Raw genomic sequence first — 22,362 nt, 5'->3', positions numbered from 1 at the left:
GTTGAGCTGCTCAACAGATTCCAATTGATGAGTTAGTAAAGGGAAGTAATACCAACAGATGATAGTTGGGTTTAGGGAAGTCATTATAGCTCATTTGTGTTTTCCAAGGCTGAAGTGTTGTATTATGCCCTGGCTGCAGGAGGACATGATGTCCTCCTAAAGTGTATAGAGATTAGGCATGTGTAAATTGAATTAATCACACATTTTTCTAGTACAGTCGTTCTGTTAAAGGAACCTTGTGAGTAAACCAAACAAAAATGGATTAAGTTGTTTCTGTAGCTACTTGTTGGCCCTCCACCAGTGTGCCTTTGCCATGGAGTCAGCCCTCAGTTTGGACAAGATGTGAGCCAAAGAGCTTTCTAATTTACATTGGCTGTAAAGGCAAATGCATGAAAGAGGGATATTACAGCTTATGATTTCTGTAGGAGTTTGGGTTCTAATATATAATGTGGCCTGTCATATTAATCCAGAAAAAAAAAAGATCATAAATAAAAGAGAGCTCTTGCAGTTCCTCACTCCTAGTATTGAAACATTTTCTCCTGATTCGAAACATTACAGAATAAAAATTATTTTATCCTGGGTAAGTCTTTTCCCAAAGAAATCCTAATAAATCAGCCTGATTTTTCTCTGTGAGCTACTACTTCAGAAATAAGCAGAGGGAACTGAACCAGAAAAAAAAATACTGTCTTTTTGTTTCCATTTTTTGTTAAATTATATGAAAAGTTTAATAAAATCATGATTATCCATTTAGTCTGAGTTCATGTTGGTGGCTCATTTCTTCTCAAAGGAACAGCATTAATTAGGTGATAAAAAATTTATCTCATGGCCTTCATGTGATGACTTAGGTTGCAATTGGTTGTCTTGCAGGGAAATATTCTTAACATAATCAGTATTTTTATAAGCAAACATGAAAATCTATGGTAATGTGCTAGGTTGTTTGAAATTTCAGTGTATCCTGCTTATAAGCTTGGTTTGTCTGCTCACTGACATACCTGATGGAGGACAGGTCAGTCCTTGGAAATGTTAAGTATCATTCCATCTTTTAATGCCAAAATGCCTGGTTTTGGGAGAGTATGGATTTTCATCATCAGGAGAACTTGCGGGACCTTGGTGATCACCTGGGCGCATGGATACTTTTGATGCACTCCTGAAGGTGCAGTAGGAGGGGGGGCTGCTAGTTGTGGAGAGGACTTTATGGTGGAATAAGCAAAAAAAACCAGACATGATGGTGAGAAGCCTGAAACCTTGGTAGGGGTGTGTTTCTTAGCTGTGTGTCTGAAGGAATTCTCTCTCCAGTAGGATCTGCTCGCTTGGCAGGTTTCAGCTACCCCAGAATTTGTTTCATCAACTAAAGCCAATTCATATGCAACAGCTTGAGTTGAAACAAATCCCTGTATTCAAATAGAGGGAGAAAAACTCATGTAATTTTTCTGCTAGCAAACCTCTTTTGGTTCATAAATGATTAAATCTAACCAGATTGCCAAAGAAAGCTGCCTGGGAAGATAAAAGCAGGTGTGAGAGCATGCATCACACAGGTACTGATGATGTTGCATGCCTTTTCGTCAAGGTTTTATTTAATTTGCCCTTTATTTTTTACTTTTAGTTGCAAAGTCAAATCTGGAAAGGTCATTTGAAAAGCTTCAGATTATACATCTAAAGCCCTTTTAATCTTTTCTAATAAATAGCTGAATGGGGAATAAATCTATTGGGAGCTCAGAGTTGAGCTCTGATACGAAGTTCAGCTATCTGATACACAAAATGTATTTGTAATTGTAATTCAGCGTCAATACACAACACTTAAAAATTATCTTGCCTATAACTACATTAAATAAATTTAGCTTAGAAGAAAAAGTAAATGGTTAATGAAACTGGTTTAATAAAGGAAACATTAATTGGATGTGGCAGCTTGACAGATTCTGTTACCATGTACGGGATTATAGAATCATTATTATAATAAAAGTGATTTAGGCACAATTGAAAAATACCAGTTTTCAGTGAAGCTGAGCTGCAGTTCTTACAGTTTCCCAATAATTCTTCTGTTCAGAGATTTCATTTGAATGGCAAGAAATGTCTGTCTGTATTTGGTGTCTCAGTAAGTCAGGGTTTTAATAAAAGCTTTGCATAATAAAGATGTTAAAGCAATTTGATTTGGAAAAGACAACAGCATCAAATGGAAACGCCAGTGTCTGAAATGCCGAAAATTCTCTGGGTTGCACTGATGCTATATATGACATTGTCTAACATCTGAGTAGCCTTCAAAGCATTTTTTCCCCTAATTCCATGTATAATTAAAAAGCAGCTTCCTCTAGTTCATTAACATTTAGCGTCTAGTTGGAGCAGTGTACTTTTATATTTATTTAAATGGCTAGAGCCAGCCTTAATGGAGACTGTAATAACTTCAAATATTAAATCTCTTTTGTACAGCTAACACTTTATTTTGAAACAGTGTTCATCTGCTCTTCATGAATACCAACTTGAAAGTGGATATGATCCCCAGAAGCTCCTTATATTATTTTGTAGACCGTTCAACTGACTTTCACCATCTTCTTTTAATAAATTATACTGTAGCCAAATCCCCAAAGTGAAATTGTGAGTGATGTGCATATAACTAAAGTAAGGCTGGGGCTCTGCGAACATAATGATGGCATCTCTCTCTTTTCACAGGCTTTTGGAAATGCAAAAACAGCCCATAACAACAACTCAAGTCGCTTTGGCAAATTTATTCAAGTGAATTATCAAGAGACGGGCACCGTGCGAGGGTGAGTGGGAAGTGGGTTGAAAATGCTGCACGTGTTCCTGTATAGTTTGGGTTAGGGTGGGTTAGGGGGCTGGAGCATATGACAGGTAGTAGAGGCTGAGTGAGCTGGTTTTCCTCAGGCTCAGAAGAAAACAAAGGCAGGGTTAATCTCCAGCTGCCTGTTGCAGTTGTGATGGAGCAACACTCATTTGATCACTAATTCCCCATATGTTTCTGTCTCTATTCTGAAATCTCTCTCTAACCCAGCCTTTGACCAGTTAAGGCGTGTTATTTTTTTCCTTGGAATGCTTGTCTCCATCATGGTTCTTTTCGGTTTATTTCAGCATTTCTTCTGCTCCTCTAAGCTCACAGGATGTCCAGCTGTTACTCAGAACTCCTTTCTCCTGGGGGAAGGTGCAGCAGAAGTGCTGCTTGGTTGGAAGCTGATGGTTGAAACCTTCTGGGTGGGCTTATCTGAGCCTGGCTTTCACTTTGGCTTTAAACAATTCATGCATCATCAGGTCATCACAGTCCCTCAAGCTACCTCTAAGTGAGCAGGGCTTCATTAAGTCTGCTTTTTGTCCAGGTTAATTAACTTGGTTGGAAAAATGAAGAGCCAAAGTGGCATTCCAGAGGTTGTATAATTTCTGCAGCTAGCTAAGAGAGCTCTTGCTGAGACTTTGTTGTTATTTTAGAGAACTGCTTTTAAGTTATTTTTCGTTCTTCTTTTCCAGCAGAACAGTATCACACAAAGAGCTGCCATTAATTTTTAAAATGAGCTTGAGTACTCCATGTACCTTCCTGCTGTTTTTTTCATTCTACGTCAAAGCTGATGTTCTTTTTCTTTCCCGCCTCCCCCACCCCCCTTCTTTAATTCTGGTGAACAGTTCTTTTAAAAGGATAATCTTTTTTTTTAATGCCTGCTGAAATACAGGGTAGTTAGAATCCAACAAATTCCTTAACAATGTGTTATCTTGGCATGTTCTGTCAGCTCTGTGGAAGCAGCCTCTATTTATGCTTGGCAGATAGGTGTAAGTGATCTTGCATTTGTATGCTCAAGTTTATAAAAAAAAAAAAAGCAAAAAAAAGCACTTTCCTGGTCTTTGGTTGCATGGTGTGATGTGACTGTCCTGTGCTAGAAGCTTGCGTTGCTGCCCCAGTGAAAACAAAGACATTTTTAAAACTGTGAGCTGTTCCTGATGTTAAAGACCACAACTGTTTTTTTCCATAGCCTTGCCAAGAAAATCACAAGTACTTTTTATTTTTTTAAAAAACATAGCATACGTTTTAAGCACAACCAGAGTTATTATCACCCTGTATTCTGCATATGATTTGCTTTGTTAAATGAGAATTTTGCTCTGTTCAGAGATTGAAAATAGAAGTTGGATAATTGCTTACAAACCCTATGCATATAATGACCCCAAAACCTGAAGCAAATTTAAACTTAAGAGCTGTAATAGCCAAGAGATTTAGTAGCAGCCAACCCCACCCCATGAAATGAAGTCTTTGAAGATGTCTTTAAAATTGATGGAGCATGAGCAATGGCTCCAGTTAAGTGTGTTCCCACAAGGCTGGTTGAATTTATTATGTCCTGCTCGATGATAAGCCAGTTCTGGAGGAAGGTCTTTGCAACCTGTTCAGTCTTCGTCAGATGATCAAAAGCCTCAAGATCTGACACGCTCCATAAAATTGCAGAAGAGCCAGATAGGAGACATTTTAATTAAAAACAACAGTGCACTGGTCTAAGGGTAAATCTCTGCAGTGGCAGGAGGCTGTATCTCAAATCTCATGAGCTGGGGCTTCGAAACATGCTGCGCTTGGGTGTTTTGCATGTTGTTTTTTTATGTGAAATTCAGTCTCAGATTTCAGATGATGTTACCTGGCACACTAAGTACAGGCTCTGTAGTATGTTTAAATGAGTATTTGACACAAAATTGTACTCTCAGAACTCCTGTTTTTGACTCACAAAGGTAGATTTGGCATAACTGACAACAGTAAATAAAAGGAAAATATTTGCAATGTGTATTTTACCAAAATACTATTTTAGCTGAATCTACAGAAAGCAATATTTATTTATTTTTTTTAATTTGCCCAGATTTAAAGTTACTAGTTTGGACCAGATAACCTTTAGAAGACCTTTCCAACCTGATTTATTTAATGAGAATGATTTTGTGAGAGGGATCTCTAATAAGAGCAGAATTCACAGGGGAAGGGGTGAAATACCAAGCATGGTGGATGTGATCCAGGTTGTTGTGTAGCAGACTGCTTACCTGCTGCCTGGGCGTGGGATCTGGGACATTTGGATCCCTTTTTTACTCATCTGCTCATAGAGCCTGCAATGAATTTATGGCATTAACTTGGAAAGGAAAAACTGGCTTTGAGTTAGAAAGGGATTACAAAAAAAACCCTGGTTGATGAGGAATATCCATAGAAAATTCTCAGCTTCCTCTCAGGGACAAAATAAAATAAAACCTTTTTGGTGCAGGTCATACAGATTAATAATACTGCCTGTCTGTCTTTGCTCCTCCTGTCCAGACATACCATCCTAGCAGGGGTGGATATGCTGTTGCCTGTAGCCTCTCCTAGGAACTGTGACAAAATCTCTGTCCCACATCCAAATGATTCATTTTCTTTCGTTTTCTACCAAAAGGAGGGGAGAATTATTGAGAAACAAGTAATAAAAAGGCCTGTCTTCCCCATCTGGAGACCATGATGGAGAAGTGAGTGTAGTGGCCCCTCCATGTCCTACCATGCACAAGGTTCCTTGGGTGTCCCCATTCGTACGTGGCTGCTGATGGTGGTGCCACATCACCAGCTGTCTGTAGCTGGAAGAGCACAGCTACGTCATCAAAACTGCCAATTATAGCCCTGGCTTCTAAATCCCTATCATTACTGGTTAGTATTGTTTGGAAGACAGAACCTGTCGAGGCTTGTTTTTGCTCTGCAAGCTTGAAAAAAATATTTAATATGTAAATTAAACATTTTTAATGTAGACTCTTAGGATAAAATGTAAACTCCAAGAAGGAGCTTTTGCAGTTGTTTATTTTTCGAGTGGAGCAACAAGTTAATAACCCGAGTTTTTGTTGAGAAGTGGCTTTTCTGGATGAGGGAATGGGGACTTAGGGACCTATTCTGCAGCTAAATCTTATCTTGCAAGCTTTTGCACCCTGATGTATTTCTTGTGTGCACAAATGTTGGTCTGCAAGTGATTTTATTTTGCTTTGGATTAAAAAGGTATCTGAGATTCTTTGGTGCTGTCAAAGTTTCCCCATGCGCTCCCCGCCCATGGGCTAATGCATCTGAGAGCATGTTTTTCATATCCAAGTTAGTGTTGGCTTTGTGCCAAGCCAGAAAAACCTCAAAAGCCGAACATAATATTGGGCTTGTTCTGCCTAGGAAGAAATTTATATAACTAAAGTGAAACAAGGCTCAAACTTTTTTTTTTTTGTTCTGTGCATACTAAGACAGAAAAGTCCTGGTAAAGCTGTGTGCAGTTAAGTTGACTACTGAGTCAATGAGTAACACTTTTTTTTTTTCCCTTCCAGAGCTTATGTTGAAAAGTACCTCCTGGAGAAGTCAAGACTCGTCTATCAGGAGCACAATGAACGGTAGGTCCCTGGATTTTCACCTACAGGGTTGATTTTGACTTCTGTAGATGCTGATAAGGTGGCACAGAGAGCTTATACCCTGGGGAATAAGGGGAGGCATAAGGGGGGAATCAGGTTTGTCACGCTCCTTACCCTGTGCTTCAAAGAGAAATGATGCAGTTCAGTCTTTGCTGCTTGGGGAGGAATGTACTGCCCAGGGAAAATCAACTCTTTATTTTATTGACAGTCCTTGACTTAAATTTCGCACTGTCTTCATGATTCATGGCATGTGGATTATTACATACCATTTGTTTTCTTGTGCAATTTATAAGATATTTAATATATAATTGGGGGGTGTGTGTGGGAAGATGGTCTTTTAGTTTTGTATGACACAATTACCCTCTCAGAAGGGCTTCAAGAAAAAGCTAAGATTACATAGTAAACAAGTTCAGGTCATTCTTTCCTAACTGCAAAGTGTTATTTACATATACCTTTCTCAGTAATTACTCTGATTTTAAATAGATTTGCTTCTTCTATTTTTCTTTCAACTCTTGACACTCTCTGTCTGTCTTTCCTTTTGGGGCAGATGTTGTGTGAGAAGTTTTCCTGAATGCTTGTCGGCTGATCCTGAAGTTACATAGCATAGATAGCCTTGACAAATGTACTCCTGGGTGTTGTGAGATGATTAAACTTGGTTCCTCTTGGCAAGCATCCAACATAAAAGTGAAGTTTTAATTTTAGAAGTGCTGCTATGCTCATAGTGTTAATCCGTGTTGGAGTTGTCTTGAAGCAAAAGAAGTGTGTGTCATTTGGGGTGGTTTTAGTATTAGTAGTACTCAAGTATTTGGAATATTTGAGCAGCTGTAAAAATGGAAGATTTTTCCATTCTGTCTTACAGGACTGCAAACTTGTTACCTTTTTAATAGGAAGAAAGTATTGAAAATAATAATTGTTTCTGCATTGCAAAGAAATAGATTGTTTTGATTCTAATAAATATGTAGGCATTACATTTCCTGGAGGAAAATGTGACCATGTCAGCTAAGAATTCTTTCAGTAAAATCTAGGGTAGTGGATGTCCTTGGATGGAAAAGAGCAATCTCATTCTCTGGTGCTTAATTCAGTCTTTTACGTCACTGCAAAATGGGTATAGGCCATTTCTAAACAGTGCTTGGGTCTGAATTTGGAAGCTGGAAAATCAGGTTATGGGTTTTACCTGCGCTGCTCTGCTTAATGCTGCCATTTGTTTTGAAGTCTTAACACCTTTTTTTTTTTTTCATTTGTCACCAGAAACTACCATGTATTTTATTACCTCCTGGCAGGAGCGAGCGAGGAGGAGAGATCAGCATTTCATCTGAAGCAGCCTGAGGAATATCATTACCTCAACCAGGTGGGAATACTCTAAGAATACAGCACACTGTCTTGCCTTTTCTACTGCTGATATTTCATACTAATAAAATATGTGGAGTAGTAAAGATGGGCTGCCTTAATGCTCCCATCATTGGAAATTAATCTGCATTGGCAATCTGAACACCTTATAGTATGAAAAAGATAAATAAGTCTTTTTCATTTTTGTCCACTACCTGGGGTATGTTAAATATATTGTGATTTTACTTGTTGAAGGGAGAAGCAGTATTAATTTACCTCTTACTGTGTGAATGGCATTTACTCATTAACATCCACCTGCTGAGCTAGGAAAGAAGGGGAAAATGTGTGATCCTCTTCAGGATACAACATCTTGTATGAGGTTGTCCTAATTTGGTAGCTTCGTGGCTGGCTGTGAGCGTGATCCTTTGAATTTAACAATATAATGTTTGATGCAAATAAAATCAAGCAATCACTGAAAATGTGTGAATTAAAAAAGAGTGAAATGGTCAAATATACTCAGACTTAGGAAAATATGATAATTTCAAGTGTTTAGGATGCAGATGCCCACTGATGGCTGTGAACAGGGACTTGACTTTAGCTCAGAAAAAAAAAAAAAGTAGGAATGTGTAGTTAGATTATACATTGATTTTAACTAATTGCAACTTTCTTAGAGCTGAAAAGCGATTAGCAATAAAGAATGATTTAACCCAAGAGACAGAAAGAACCTTGTATACATAGTGCAACTCAAATAGCCTTTAATCTTTCTGGAATAGAATTTAACTCTGGAATACATCTCAGTTACCCAGAGCTTTTTAAAGATCTTTTTGAAGTAGGCTATTGTAATATTCATGATTCCACCCAACACATAGCAGGATCAAGAAAGTCACACAAATGAGTAACATAATAAGAACTGAAGCTTTTTGCTCTTTGTGCCTCAGGTACTGATTGGGGATCATGGTGTGATTTTCACAACTTTGCACTTTTGCAGCAGGAAAACACCAAGATTGAATGTTTTGTCAGATTCATGGTTGGGCAGTCTAATAGTTTTGTGTTAGTCCAAAGCATTACTTTAATTATAGCCTTTCTTTTTTACAAAAAAGTAAAAGCAAAGTAAAATTTTAAATCCCAAGTGTGTAGAAGTAGTAGGAATGCGATAATTTACATTGAAATCTTTATTTTAATCTGAATTAGGGTGCTGTGGGCATGTAGGCTGGAGAAGGGTGCTGAGGTGCATCCAGGGAAGGTAGGCTCTGGGCTTGCCCAAGCACAATGTATGAACAGTAGTGAAAGTCAGAATTTGTAAGGGGTTTGTTACAGTAATTTATAAAAAATTAATAATAAGGGTTAGTGATTGATACTGATAACTACTGGAAAATAGTTTCTTGAGATGTGTTGAGAGCATCATTTCATTTTAAGGCTTTCTGACAGTGCAGTAACTGCTTCCCTGTGCCTCACAGGCAAAGGGGAAAAAGGCAAATAAGGACTAAAAATAGGAAGTGGAGGAATAGGGAAGGAAACTTTGGAAACATAAAAGAGGGAAGTAATAAAATAATCCCTGGGCATTTACAGCAGTTTATTAAATGAGTCCTAAAGAAACCCCTGCCCTTTTTAATGGGAGAAACTGAGCTCAGATATGAACCTAAGTGCTTAAAAATTAAATATTAAAATAAAAAAGCTATAAAATATTGAACCAGGATCTTTAACTCAAGGGCTGACTCAGGCCTTGAGTCAAGTGTTATTTACAGTCTCCCAGATTCCTCAGCTCACGTTAAATTATACAAAACAAATGTGCATTTTTCATTGCAGATAAGAAATAATCTGTTCAGATACTTGACCAAAACACATTGTTATTTTGTTGATCTACAAATACAGGGAACAGTTATGGGAAAAATATTTAAAATATTTTTTTAAGCAAATTTAGTTAACCTATCCACTGATTTTTGGATGACTTTTCCATATCTCATGCCAATGGCAGGTACACCTACCATTGCATACCCTGCACCTTGCTGAAGATTTTCTGTGCTGATTGTTCACATTTATCCATGTTGAAATAGTGACTTAGATCCTTATTGTAAATTCATCATGAACTTTGGTGTCTCTCCCTCTTGGGACTGGTCACTGACGTGTGCTTTTACTTCACACAACTCCATCTCTGTCTGATTGGAAAAAGATACAAATTCCTAAAGAGCTTTCAAGTGTTGCTTTCGAATTGGATGGAGAATCACACTTCTGCAGCACTTATGTGTGTCTAGAGCAGAGACAGAGTAAAAACAAGTCTGCTCTTCAGTGTGATTTTCCATCAATGGCTCTTCAACTCTAGGCAAACCAAAGGTTCCTCCAACGGTGGAGAAAAAAGAAAAGATTTTAAAATTCATTAAGCTTAATGCATGAGAGGTTCTCAACTGTCTTGAAAACACTATCAGCAGGAATCAGAGCACTGCGAATGCAAAAGCATAACTCTTACCTTTAAAAAAATTAATAAACAAGGAATGACAATGCAGAATAACAATATTTATTTTACCTGGAAAGTCAGTGTTACTGCCCTGGTTACAAAGCAAGTAGTGGGAGTTATTTTGGGTCTGAACACTGCTTAACCCGGTCTGCCTTGCTTTCAGATGGCAAAGAAACCCCTCAAACAGAGCTGGGATGATTATTGCTATGACTCTGAGCCGGTCAGTACAAGTACCCATGTCTTCTGTGTTGCTGGTGCAGGGCTGCTGCTCACTTGAATTTGTTAGGTGCACCAAGACCTGAGCAGAAAATGAAGTCAGGATTTAACCTATTAATTGCTTTCTCCTTTCCTCTGCCTTGCAATGGTGATGATTGTGACAAAACATGTACTTTCTTTCCTTCCCTTTTTTGGTTCCTTCCACCTGGAAAGCTTCTACAAGGGCTAGATATGGTCATCAAGTTCTAGCAAAATAAGGGATTTTTTTCTTCCTTCTTGTTATAATAAATTATGATTTATGGAAAATGTGATAAGGCAGCAATGTGAGAATTGAAAGTACTTTCTTATTAAGTAGCAAATCTTGAAGCCTTAGCAGATATATCAGTTGATGGTGATTGTAGCAGTGTATCTGCTCTCCAGCTTCCAGAGGAAAAAGAGACAACCCCAAAACCATCCCCCTAAACACCTGTGAGGAAACCAAATCCTGATACTATTCTGAACACAAAAACAATTCCTTCTCCTAAAATAATTCTGCTGAAATGATCATTCTTTCCAACTGGATTGACCCAAAAAAGGGAACAGGGAAGCATCTCCTTCTGTGAACCTGAGTCAGAGGTGGTGGTTTTGGTTGGTGACATGCTCTGGGTGTCTGTGTTGGTCTCTTGTTGGCTTTGTCTTGCATGGGGAAGCATGTTTCAGATCAGCTGCATGTTGTTCCTGCTAATCCTGTTTTCCGCTTAATAGTTGTCCGACTCTAGCTGATGTGTCAGGAAGAGTAAGGTAATCTGTGAAGGAGCTGGGTTTCACTTGGGCTAAATAAATATCTTCACAGCAAGATTTCATCTGCAAAATCTTTAGGAGGGAGTTTAACTCCTCAGGGTTTAAAAATGTTGAACATTGTGTTAGCATCCTTAATACATCAGCACTCTTGAAAACATCCTGAACTTCTCCCACTAACCACAGACTCAACCCACTGCAGATGTTCTGTTAAGAGAGAACTGCTATTTTTTATATCCTCTTAAACTTTCTGTGGAAATCCATGGATTGCTTTAATGTGATGACAGTGAGCAGGTGATCTACTTTTTCTGAGAAACTAATTGCCCCAGCAGAATATTAATTATTAATTTGGTGTGTGGGCACAGACTTTGTAATGTTTGTCTACCCTAATACCAAAGAAACTCAGTTTTTAAAAATAATTATCATCCATTTATCATCTGTTAGGAAAAAGTGCAGAGCTGAAACACAGCAGAGAGCATCTGCTTTAAGTCGATAATTTGCAAAAGGCCTTTCCATGTGGATTAATGAGTTTGGCAGTTCTTATGTAAATCATTAATTAAATTGCCTTTGGGTTATATTGTGCTACTTTGAAGCTGTCTACAGTATTTCGCTGTTGACCTCGTGACATACTTTTGGATGGATGATGCCACAAAATGAAATTGCATTCTGGAATATGGAGGTCACTAAAAGTGACCTTTTTTGGACTCCTTCTGACAAGTTTTCAAAAATGCTTATTTGCAGAAATTGTGGGGATGTTACTGTCCTGCAGGCTCCAGGTTCCACCATAATGAGTTTTAAAACTGTTCCAGGGTCTCCTCAATGGATGTGTAGTGGCAGAGGAAACCATTTGGCTTGAGTTAGGAGAGACAACTTCTTTTACTGGTATTTTATGGTGTAAATAACTGCCCTGCTGATCTCTGATGATCTTGCAGATAGATAGTGGGGTTGTCTTCAATGCATTCCTTTGGATAACTTGTACAGGGAGCTGATATGTCTGTTAGAATGGATAGTTTTCAGTAGGCTGTTCCACATCTCTAAGTGCACTTTGTCCCTGAGATGCTCAATTGTTGTCCCTGAGAACCTTCTGTAAAATAAATTTTTATTTTCTTACCCAGTTGAACTTCTCTAGCTTGTAGTTGAGGAGATAGGACAGTTAGTTTGAGTAGTCTCCTGTGATGAAATAAGTATCTTAAATAAGAATTTCTGCCTGTGATCAATTGCATATTTCTCTAGTGCTGCTATGGAGTGGGATGAATAGGTGCTTGGGGAGACAAAGCTGATAATATAAAATATCTTTTTTCTAGGTAGTCTACATTTTTCTGTATTTATGATTTATTCTAGGCACTAAGTAGCAGTCATCATCCTGTGGCTCCTTGGTACCTGTTCAGTGACGTTCAGTGTAGTATTCACACAACTCTGTGGAGTGCAGACTTTCAGAATTAATTTGTGTGTGCTTGCTCATGTGGTAAATACAATTTACAGACAAATGGTCAAAAGAAACTATGTGGACACAGATGCTTAATTGTCACTGCACCTGCAGCTATAATTTTTAATTGATGTTAACCTGGATTAACTTCTAGAAAGTGTCTTAAGTATTAGAAAAATATTCTGAGGTTTGAGATAACACTGTATTGTATGATGCACAGTTGAACTAATGTTGATTCAGAGGTTGGCAATTTTTATAGGCAGCAATGGGGGAAAGTATTAAATAAGAGCTACTAAGTAAGAGAGAATAATCGATAATCATTGGGAGACTCATGGTAAGACAAAGCAGAAGGAACTTGGCATTAATAGTTTACATACTTGTTTAGGGAGTATTTATGTTCCCTAAATATTCGTATAGGACAATGTTAGTTGTGTCCAGAATGCCACTGGATTTCACTGAAAATATCAAGAACTACTATCGGGTTGGGGATTATCTGAAAATCTAAAATATTCAGACATATTAACTTCAAAGAAATATAAAATGTAGTGGATTTCAAATTCTGTCTTGTTCATATGTTTAGAAAACTTCTTGGTAGTTAGAATAAAAATTAGTGAGAAATCTATTTAAAGCTTTCCCTTGCCTATCCAGGATTTAATTCACTCATATTTTACATGAAATAACATTAATACTTTTTGAAAACAGAACTCTTTAGTTATAGGAACTCCTGATGCATCACAATTTAACAGATTAAATTGCTTAGAAACGTGTAACGTGACTTCATATTGTTACTTCACATCCTTTTTGTGTGCTAATTGTCCCACACTGAGGAACTCTCTCACCATATTGTTAAAATGCTGCAATTCCCCTCTTGCTTTAGAGGTTAAGTCTAGGAATTAAGGATGTATCTCCAGTAAAAATTAGCCAAAAATGTTTATTGGGGAAAATTATACCAATGTAGTCCTCAGCTGTTCCTCATAATGCCAGTGGAGCCTCCTGACTATCTCGTTTCCCGGTGCCAGATTGGAAATGTTCGAATTGATGATAAAAAGCATGGAGATCCTTTAGTGAGATTTATGAATTGTTGACTTGACCATCTGGTCCTGTTCTGATAATTTCTCTCTGTGCTTAATCTCTCTGTTTGAACCCAACAGGACTGCTTTTCTGTGGAAGGGGAGGACTTGAAGCATGACTTTGAGAGGTTACAACTGGCCATGGAGATGGTGGGGTTTCTTCCCAAGACTCGCAGACAGTGAGTTTGTTTTCCATGGGTCAAAGATGTGATGAGTTAATACAACCTCCACAGTCAGTGAGATAATTCACCTGACTTAAGCTAAAGTAGCTGTTGTGCTCTACCTAACACATCAGACTGGTGAGAAGGAATAATTGGTGAGAAATTGCCCAGAGAAGCTGTGGCTGCCCCATCCCTGGAAATATTCAAGGCCAGGCTGGATGGGGCTTGGAGCAACCTAATCTAGTAAAAGGTGTCCCTGCCCAACAGAGAGGGTTGAACTTAGTCTTTAAAAGTCCCTTCCAACCCAAACCACTCTATGAATAATGCCACTTGACTGTTCATACTATAAAGGAGTAAACAACTTAAAGATACCAACAAAATATACCCGTTGTTACTGTAGTTAATGTATCTGCAAATGAAGTGTGGACAGGAAGTTGGAATCTTGAAGTATTTTCCAATTGTTCATGAATAGTCATGCCTGTCATTAATCTAGATCCTCATTTAATCAGAAATCCTGATTATTGGTCAGCATACTTCATCCTTTGCATGCAAATGCTGGTTCTTCAACCTCATTTCCAGCTGGCCTTCATTCACCAGTTCACTGGAAACGCTGGTTGAAAAACAGCTTTTTAGTTGGGTTGTGATCCTGCCTTCTACTGACTGCTTCAGATGAGGGTCATCTGCAAAATCACAAATTAATTCCTCTTAGGTTGATCATTGGCTTGAAAGTCTTGAGCAGATTTAAATCAATTTGACAGGTCTATTACTAAGGTTAGAAACAAGCACAGAAAAATATATATGAAAAAGTACATCAGTAGCTGGAACACAAGGAGGAATCTTGTACTTTTTTTGAGTCTGAATGTTCAAACTATAATTTAATGAGCAGGGTTCCTTTCCGATTGAAATTCTGGAGGTTTACGTGGGAACAGAATTACTAATAGCATTTGAAACCCTCTTCATCACCTTGGGTATTTAGATGCTAACATATAACTTTTTTTGCCTGTTTGTTTGCAAGTGTGGGGGTTGCCTCCTGTTTTTTAAGCACCATTCTTCTTACTTTATAACATGTATCTGAGCTGGCAGTTAAAAGACCTTCACTTCAAGACATTGTCCTGCCTTCTGCTCCCACAAGAATTTTCCTCCATTTAATTTCATTTCCCCCTTTTCATTTTCATTAGCTCATCCGTTATCCCTAACTTGTGAGAAATCAATTAGGAAATTAAGACTGCATGTTCTCTGTCCATCCCAAGTATACCTACTCATGATGTAAATCTGTTGTACATCAGTGTGCTCTTTTATTTTCATGAATCAGGTTTCAGTGACAAAGTGTTTCTAAAGCCCATTTAGGATAAAGTAAGGGAGTTGAGTTGATAGAGTAAAAAGCAATCAATATCAGCCCTGAGCAGAGTTGGATGTCTCAGTAAATTCATGCTTTTTTATTTACTATGCAATAACTTTTCTTGGCACACAAGGTTTTGTATTTCTCTTAGTTAATTTTGCTTGTCAAAAATATGATGGATTTTCTGTATGAGGAAATTAATTCTGCTTGGCTTTGTACAACTGTTATAGTAATAAGGAACTACCTTCAGCTGAGTATAAAAAGGACAAACATTTTAAGTATTGCTATACTCTTAAGAGTGTTTATGGCAAAACATGGGGTTTCACCTTTGTGGAAACAGTTGCAGAAGAGAATTTTTAAATTATTACATCCCTATAATTCACTATGAGGAATCAGTATCTCTAATTTAGAGATAAAGAAGGATTGGTGTGGTGAGGTGAAGGTGCGTTGGCTGGTGGCATGGAATCAAACTTCATAGCTAGGAATCAAACTTCATTTTATTCCCTTTTTAGCTCCCCAGAGAATGTGGGAATAGGGACAAACATTTTATAGCTGAAGTTAACCATGACTCAGTAGTCTGGCATAGCTATTTTTTTTGTTTTTTTAAGAATGAAGATATAGCTTAAAAATTATCAAATTAAAAAGAAAATTAAAAAACCCAGCTGGCTAAATTTACTTGACATGGAATATCTTTTCTATTTCTTGGTATGTTTATAGATTATAAATATATTCCTGCTTTTTTGTACAGGCTCCCTTCCTGGCAATAGATCCGAGAAAGTGATAAATATATGTGCCAAGGGATTAAGAAGGATCACCTGTATGGCTGAGCCCAGTCTTCCCCTAAATTTAGGCAATTGCATGATGAATATCTAGATAACTTCAACATTTTTTTTCTTATAATATGGGGTGCAATTTTATTTTGTGAGGTTACATTTGGAGATTTGGGACATAAATTGCTTTGGGAATCAAATATGAAGATGGCAATTGGATGTTTGGGATGCTGTTTACTTTTGCATAAGCTTTAAGAAAAAGAACCAGCCAAGTGAAAATGGATTTTCTCTGTTTTCTTTAGAATTTTCTCTCTGTTGTCAGCGATCCTACACCTGGGTAACATCCAGTACAAAAAGAAAACTTACCGGGATGACTCCATTGATATTTGTAACCCTGAAATACTACCTATTGTATCTGACCTGCTGGAGGTAAGCTTTGCTTTCTATCCAGTAATGTCCACACCTCATGAGCCACCTCTGCTTTGTAATAGAGTTTATTTTCGGGTTCACTGAAGAGTAAGTCCTCTTGTGTTACCATTCATGTTTGCCAGTTGAAAAGTTAAGAAAATTTTTTAAATTACATTTTTAATGTAGGATTTTCTCCTATTTTTCAGCTTCAGGTTAAACTGACTGCATGTACTGTCTCTGTGATTAATATTTGGAAGATTGCAAGCCAGTTCTAGATGGAAAGCAAAACTGTCATTCAGCACAGTAGTTTCTTTAGCTGCCAACCATCATCTCCTTTACCAAAATTCCCTGATTCTCCTGAAATCTTTTCTGATATTTATGTAAGAAACTGGAGCAATTGTAAGACCACCAGCCCACTCTACTGGTTCAAGTGGTGGCTGAAGGAGGGTGCTGAGCTCACTTGCAGTGTTTTGCTGTCTGCTCTTCACCTGCAAGCATCCACAAAGGTTATATTAGAGATGCTGGAGCTTGCAACTCATCCCTTTAATACCTGTTTATGGATGTAATATCCATGTGTTTATCTAGTTATTTTGGGAACCTGTTGATGCTGTCTGCTGTGTAAGACCCTTTACCAAAAGCACTTCGTCCTCTGTGAGTCACCACTGTGCCAGTATCATTTGGAAAGGGTTTGTAGGTCTCAGCCTGATGGCCCAGTGCTATATCCAGTTCTGCCAATCAATGCAGAAGCGCTAAGTAGGAACTGCTCTGTTGGCCCAAACAGGTTACAAAGCTGTGGCATTGCTTATCCATGAGGAAAGTCATCATTTCAATGAGCCAGCTTATCCTGCTTTTGCCTTGCACGTTCAAGAGCTGAGCTCAGCACCTCTTGACATGGAAATGGGTGGCTGGAAGATCTCCATGTTATCCCACCTTTCTTGAAATGCTCTAGACTGCTTGTTACTCCAAAGGATATTGAAGTGTTATACTTGTAGTTGGTTAAAACAGCTATTGTCTTTATCCCTTTGTACTCACTGTGTGGTGCAAAGGTTACTTTTTGCTCATTTTACGATAGCATCAGAAGATAACTTGTCATTCTGTGTAGTTTTCATTCCTCCTTTTAAAGAAGAGCTGTGCGGTCTCACTACCTAAAGAACTCGGGAAGTCTTTCTCACAGATTTTCCTAGCACTTCATTAATGCTTTGAATATGGAGAGGGGAAGGCTTCTGTAAAATATGGCTATAAGCAGCTGGATGCTCTTTGCATCTTGGCCTTGGAGACTGCAGAAATAAACAGAGGGAAAATACAAGTTTGGAGGAGAATGTTGTTGATCTTACCCTGTTAAAAATGGCCATTCCGAGAGCGCCAACTCACTTGAGAAGTAATCATTTCTATTAAGAAAAACCCTTTGAATAAGAGAGTGGCTTAGAGATCTGAAAAAATTCCAGGTTTTGGGTCTTTGCCCTGGCTTTCTTCTGCAAACAAACTTCTGCAACATCTGCTTACTTTAAGGTAATGGGTTATTTTTTTCACATGTGCACGTGAAATGAGGCATCACTTAAGTCCTGTAGATATGATGGCTGCTTAGTGTCTTACAGCACAGAGCATGGAGACCATGCTCACATGCAGATAGTGTCTACAGCATCAGGGGAAAAAAAGGGAAAATACATATATTTAACTTCATAATTTTGAAACAGCTCTAGAATCTGGTGAAGCTGAGCAAAGTGATGGATTTCTGTCCATCTTCGTAATTTTTTTGCAAGCTAAATGACTGTGTACAGCATAAAATGCTTGTTAATTTGATGAGGATGATGCAGATCTTGGGTATCATCTTGTAAAATAAATTGCTGGGTTTGCATGACTGCTGTTGCTTGTCCTGAAAGTTACATTTGTATGGATAATTCATCCATGGAATTGGAGGAATTAGTTGCCTCCAAGTGTAAAGTTTCCAATAGACTAACTATTCAGCTGAAATAAACCCAGAAATGTCATATTTGGAAGAGGCTGGTTTCTCATTTTGAATTGCTTAGCCTTAGAACCTGAATAGATCTCTTGTCATTCTTACTAAATTTTGACCAAAAGAAGGAGTAAAAGGTTCAAACAGATGAAAAATGATAGCCAAAAGCACCCATTATACTTTATTCATTAGTTAGCTATCCTTACAACTCCAAATTAAACATTCTGAATTCTTCTTAGCCAGAGACAAAAAAAAAAAAAAAAAAAAAGGTTTGAAACATCTGACAATTTGTATTTTGTCTCATTTGAGTAATTATTTTTATTATTTTGGTTTGGGTTTGGTTTTTTTTTTGTGGTCAGTGAACAGTTCAGTTTTGCTTTTTGCACCATTGTTACTGAAAACATGAATTGGCTTGAACATGCTATTCATTCCCTCTCCAGATCTTGGCATTACTCTCTAAGACTGAAAAATCATCTTGGGTTATAAAGGCTGTTATGTGACAAAGAGTTTAGCTTCTCATACAGCCACTGAGTGCTTGAGCATAGCAAAACAACGGAAGAAACCAGCTTTGCTGTGATCTGGTATCTGCTGTCTTTGGGGGTGTTTTCCTTTGTTGTTTTTTGGGAGGTTTTTTTTGCCTAAATGACTTGCTGGATTTCTATAGCCATGGATTTGACATGGAAAAGGGAAGAAAAAAAACAGTTGGATTTGGTGGGAAGGCTCTGAGAAGCAGAATCTGAATTCACCATCTCTGGGACTAGTAAAGGGGAGGGAATGTAGTTTCCTACTGCACCATACTGATGGGGCCATAGCCTTCATGGGGAGGGAAGGACCAGACATCCTGTCTGAAATGAAAAATTTAGGCAAAGCTAAGGTGTTTTCTGCCTCCAAAGAGAAGTCTGGCTCAAATTATAGTGAGATGCCTGGGTTATGTTGGAGCCTCTGAGGACAACCAGGGAAATTTCCTTTTTTCAGCAATTCATGCAGCAACCCTGACCAGCTCTCTGTATCACAAGATTTGTGTCCCTGTAAAATGTAGTCAATATATGGGTGATGCTCTGTGATGAATTTGATTTTTCTTAGAGATCTACAACCCCATCCAATATGTTTTTGGTTTATTGAAACATTCAGACCAGTGTTTGTTGAAAAAGCAAATTGCAATACGCAGTTTTGGGCAGACTGCAGATAGTTGTTTCATTTGCAATAAGACCTAATTTTTTTTATTTTTGTGATTTTTCTTTTTTTCCCAAGAACAGGCACAGCATGTAGATTATGTGAAGCTTTTGGCAGGTTTTTCATAGCCTTTGTTTAAACTTTGCTGAAAGCCTGTGCCTTAGCATGATGTCAAGGCTGCCTGATGAATCAAGCAGACATGGAGTCCCATGCAAGTGCTGCAAATATCTTAGATCTGCTGCATGTATCATAGAGGATTCTGTGAAACTGGGAAAAACTTTTGTGTTTCTGGGGAAAAGCCTGGAAAGGCTCATTTATGGTCTCATTAAGAAAAGCAATCTATTAGAAATGATTCAGTGTCAGTTGACCTTGAGAGACTTTCCCCCCCCCCTTAGAAAAGCAGGAATGTTTTAGTTGTGTATGTTTATTAATACTGGAAATTATTTCCTAGGATAAAGCATTGAGTAAGGAAGGAAAATTCTGTCTTTGCTCAATAGAGTAGTTTTATGTTAAGTTTTTAGGCTCAATGCAAATAAAGGTAAATCTAGGTTAGCAAGTATTTAATTTTTCCAGATCTCTTTTTGCGTGCATGATGTTAGCTTTTGGACCTAATGTCTACCTCTGTAGGAGATTTATGTGCTCAAGTTCTTTTTTTTTTTTTCCACTAAAAAATTGCCTTCAGCTTCCCAGAGGGAACCCACAGGCACCGTGTGCTTCTCATGTGATAAACATCTTGGAAAGTAATTGGAGAGCAAAAGGGAGGTCAGGATTGCGAGGCAGCCAGTGCTTGCATCCAACCTTCTCTTCTGGATCTATTTTCTGGGTGAGGTTTTGGGCAGTCCAACACTCCTTCAGTGAGCAGGGACATCTTCATCAGAAACAAAGCTTTGAGCCAGAACTCGAGTCAGATAACTTCTGCTTGTCTGAAAGCAAGTCTGAAGGTATGGTTCAGACTTTTGTCACGACAAACTGATAGAAATCTCAATTTATTTTCTGCTGCTCCCCACAAGGCAGCTTTTGAATGAGTGCTCAACACTGTAATCTCTCTCTCAAACATGGGAGGAGAGACAGACAGTGATGTTTTCTTGCTCTCCAGTTGGTTCATTTTTCTTCAGCTGCTCTAACATAATACCCCAGCATGGCTGGAGAAGCAAGCTCTCCCTGCCTTGGCTGCAGCCCAACCCTTGCAGGAGCCCACTGGTTATCTGCTCCCCGCTGTGCTCTGACGACATTTATCACTGTGGCAGTGTTGCTGGTCATCCTTCACTGGGTTTTAGAGTTCCAGTCATCCAGCCCTCTCACCATTGGTTCTGCATGCATGTGGCAGTGAAATCTTAAATCTGTATTTTGTCCCTGTAATTAAGATATAAATTCCTATGGGCCATGTAGTTGTTTTTTTGAGGGAGAGGAGGACTTGCCCTTCAGCAGAAATCCATGGAACGCAACTTAGAAATGTAACTGCCAGGGCACAAAATAAAGAGATAAGTTGTGTTTTCCTCTTTGCTAATCTGCTGGGATGCTTTTTGTCTCTCTATTTTCACTGGAGAGGGAAGCATAGGGTGGATGTGATGAGGCAGCTGCAAGTATCTCTATGCACCAGGTGTCCTTAGTCATTGGCATGCATGGAGTGTGTCTCTAGAAAGCTCCTTGCTGGCATCAGGAGTTAGCTACCTTCAAGCTGTGCCCTTAAATGAAAATTAGGATAAGTTGGCTATACCTGTGGTGTTGGCTCTCAGAGGTGTTGAAGCAATCAAGATCAAGCTTCAGTGGGTGGTAATTGCAGGGAGATGCTGGGAGTATATTCCTGTTCTTGCCAAGGATGTTTTTGTAGGAGATGATAATGCAATGTGATACCTTCAGGTCAGCAGATCTGGGTATTAAAGCATCTGCAGGACTCAGCCATCAGGAGAGCAGATGAGAAGGAAACCAGGGCAAATGTTAGATGGGCATAGCACAGCTAGTTGTTGAAACCTTTTAAACTCCCTGGGTTTGCTGATAAATCTGGGACTTGGAAGCATTTAGGCTGTTTGGGCATCTTGCATTGGACTGTTTTGATTGGGAACCATCTAATAACCCTTTGCGTTCTTGCCTTCAAGTACTGAAAAAAGGCAGCATGCTGGCTCTGGGTTCTCAGCATCCCTGATGTAGGGTAACGGAGGGTGTAAGACTCACTTTTTTTTTTTTCCAAGCTGTTCAATTGAGGGAGGGCAGGTAATGGTCCCACAGTCCCAGACTGTTGGAATAGTGTCCATGTTTTGTCTGTAAAGTGGAAATTTTCTGAAAAATTACCCTTTTGCTGAATAGAGAGGAATAGAACCCAAATGCGAAAACTTGCCATAGATTTCTGGGTGAACCAGAAGGTTTGTTGGGTTTTTTTTCGCTTTCTTTTGAAAAGTAAAATCTTTTGAAAAGTAAAACTTGACTACAATCAAGTTCCAGATTGTAGGAACTGGAGGGCTTTGCAGTATTGATGAGGATTAATGAAACAAACCTTAAGGTGTTGATGTTTGATTTCTGATGACAGACTAGGACAGATGACATAGACATTGCTGTCACATGAAGGTTGTCACCAGGTGATTTATGTTTTCTGCTTTCCATACCATAGCAAAAAGTTTTTGTTAGCAGCTGTTGCAGGAAAAGTCACTTATATAAAGATACTCTGGAGTTTTTACCTCCTATGACAGGCATTTTGATAGAAAGAACATCATTTTCTGTACAGAATGGCACCATTATTGCAATGCTTCATGGGATTTCTTAGTTCAGCTGGGTTGTTAGCATTGCTCTTCAGACTAATTATTGGGTTAAATCAGCAAGTCAAAGTAGGTAAGCCTCTCAGTTTCCCATCATCCATGTCAAATCCTAAATGGTTTACCTGGGATAAAAATATGGCCCTGGATATTTCCAGAAACATGGATTTGGTGCTTCTG

At 38.5% G+C, this 22,362-nt stretch overlaps 1 protein-coding gene across 7 annotated transcripts in view; it reads left to right on the top strand.

Moving 5' to 3' along the window:
- MYO9A (myosin IXA) overlaps window positions 1-22,362 on the top strand; it is a 173,142-nt gene that overhangs the window by 60,506 nt on the left and 90,274 nt on the right. For 5 of the 7 annotated variants that reach the window (XM_071754800.1, XM_071754799.1, XM_071754794.1 and 2 more), the window contains exons 3-8: window positions 2,665-2,759; window positions 6,283-6,345; window positions 7,612-7,711; window positions 10,305-10,361; window positions 13,712-13,809; window positions 16,203-16,329. In XM_071754800.1, coding sequence (XP_071610901.1) covers window positions 2,665-2,759; window positions 6,283-6,345; window positions 7,612-7,711; window positions 10,305-10,361; window positions 13,712-13,809; window positions 16,203-16,329 — 540 coding nt within the window. The remainder of the gene's footprint in view (window positions 1-2,664; window positions 2,760-6,282; window positions 6,346-7,611; window positions 7,712-10,304; window positions 10,362-13,711; window positions 13,810-16,202; window positions 16,330-22,362) is intronic. The other 2 variants (XM_071754798.1, XM_071754797.1) reach the window with 1 other exon arrangement.

Source organism: Heliangelus exortis, chromosome 11 (genome assembly GCF_036169615.1).
Source record: "Heliangelus exortis chromosome 11, bHelExo1.hap1, whole genome shotgun sequence".
NCBI classification, from domain to species: Eukaryota; Metazoa; Chordata; class Aves; order Apodiformes; family Trochilidae; genus Heliangelus; species Heliangelus exortis.
Note: the sequence above shows the minus strand (reverse complement) of the source record. Positions and strands in the feature narration are given on the sequence as shown.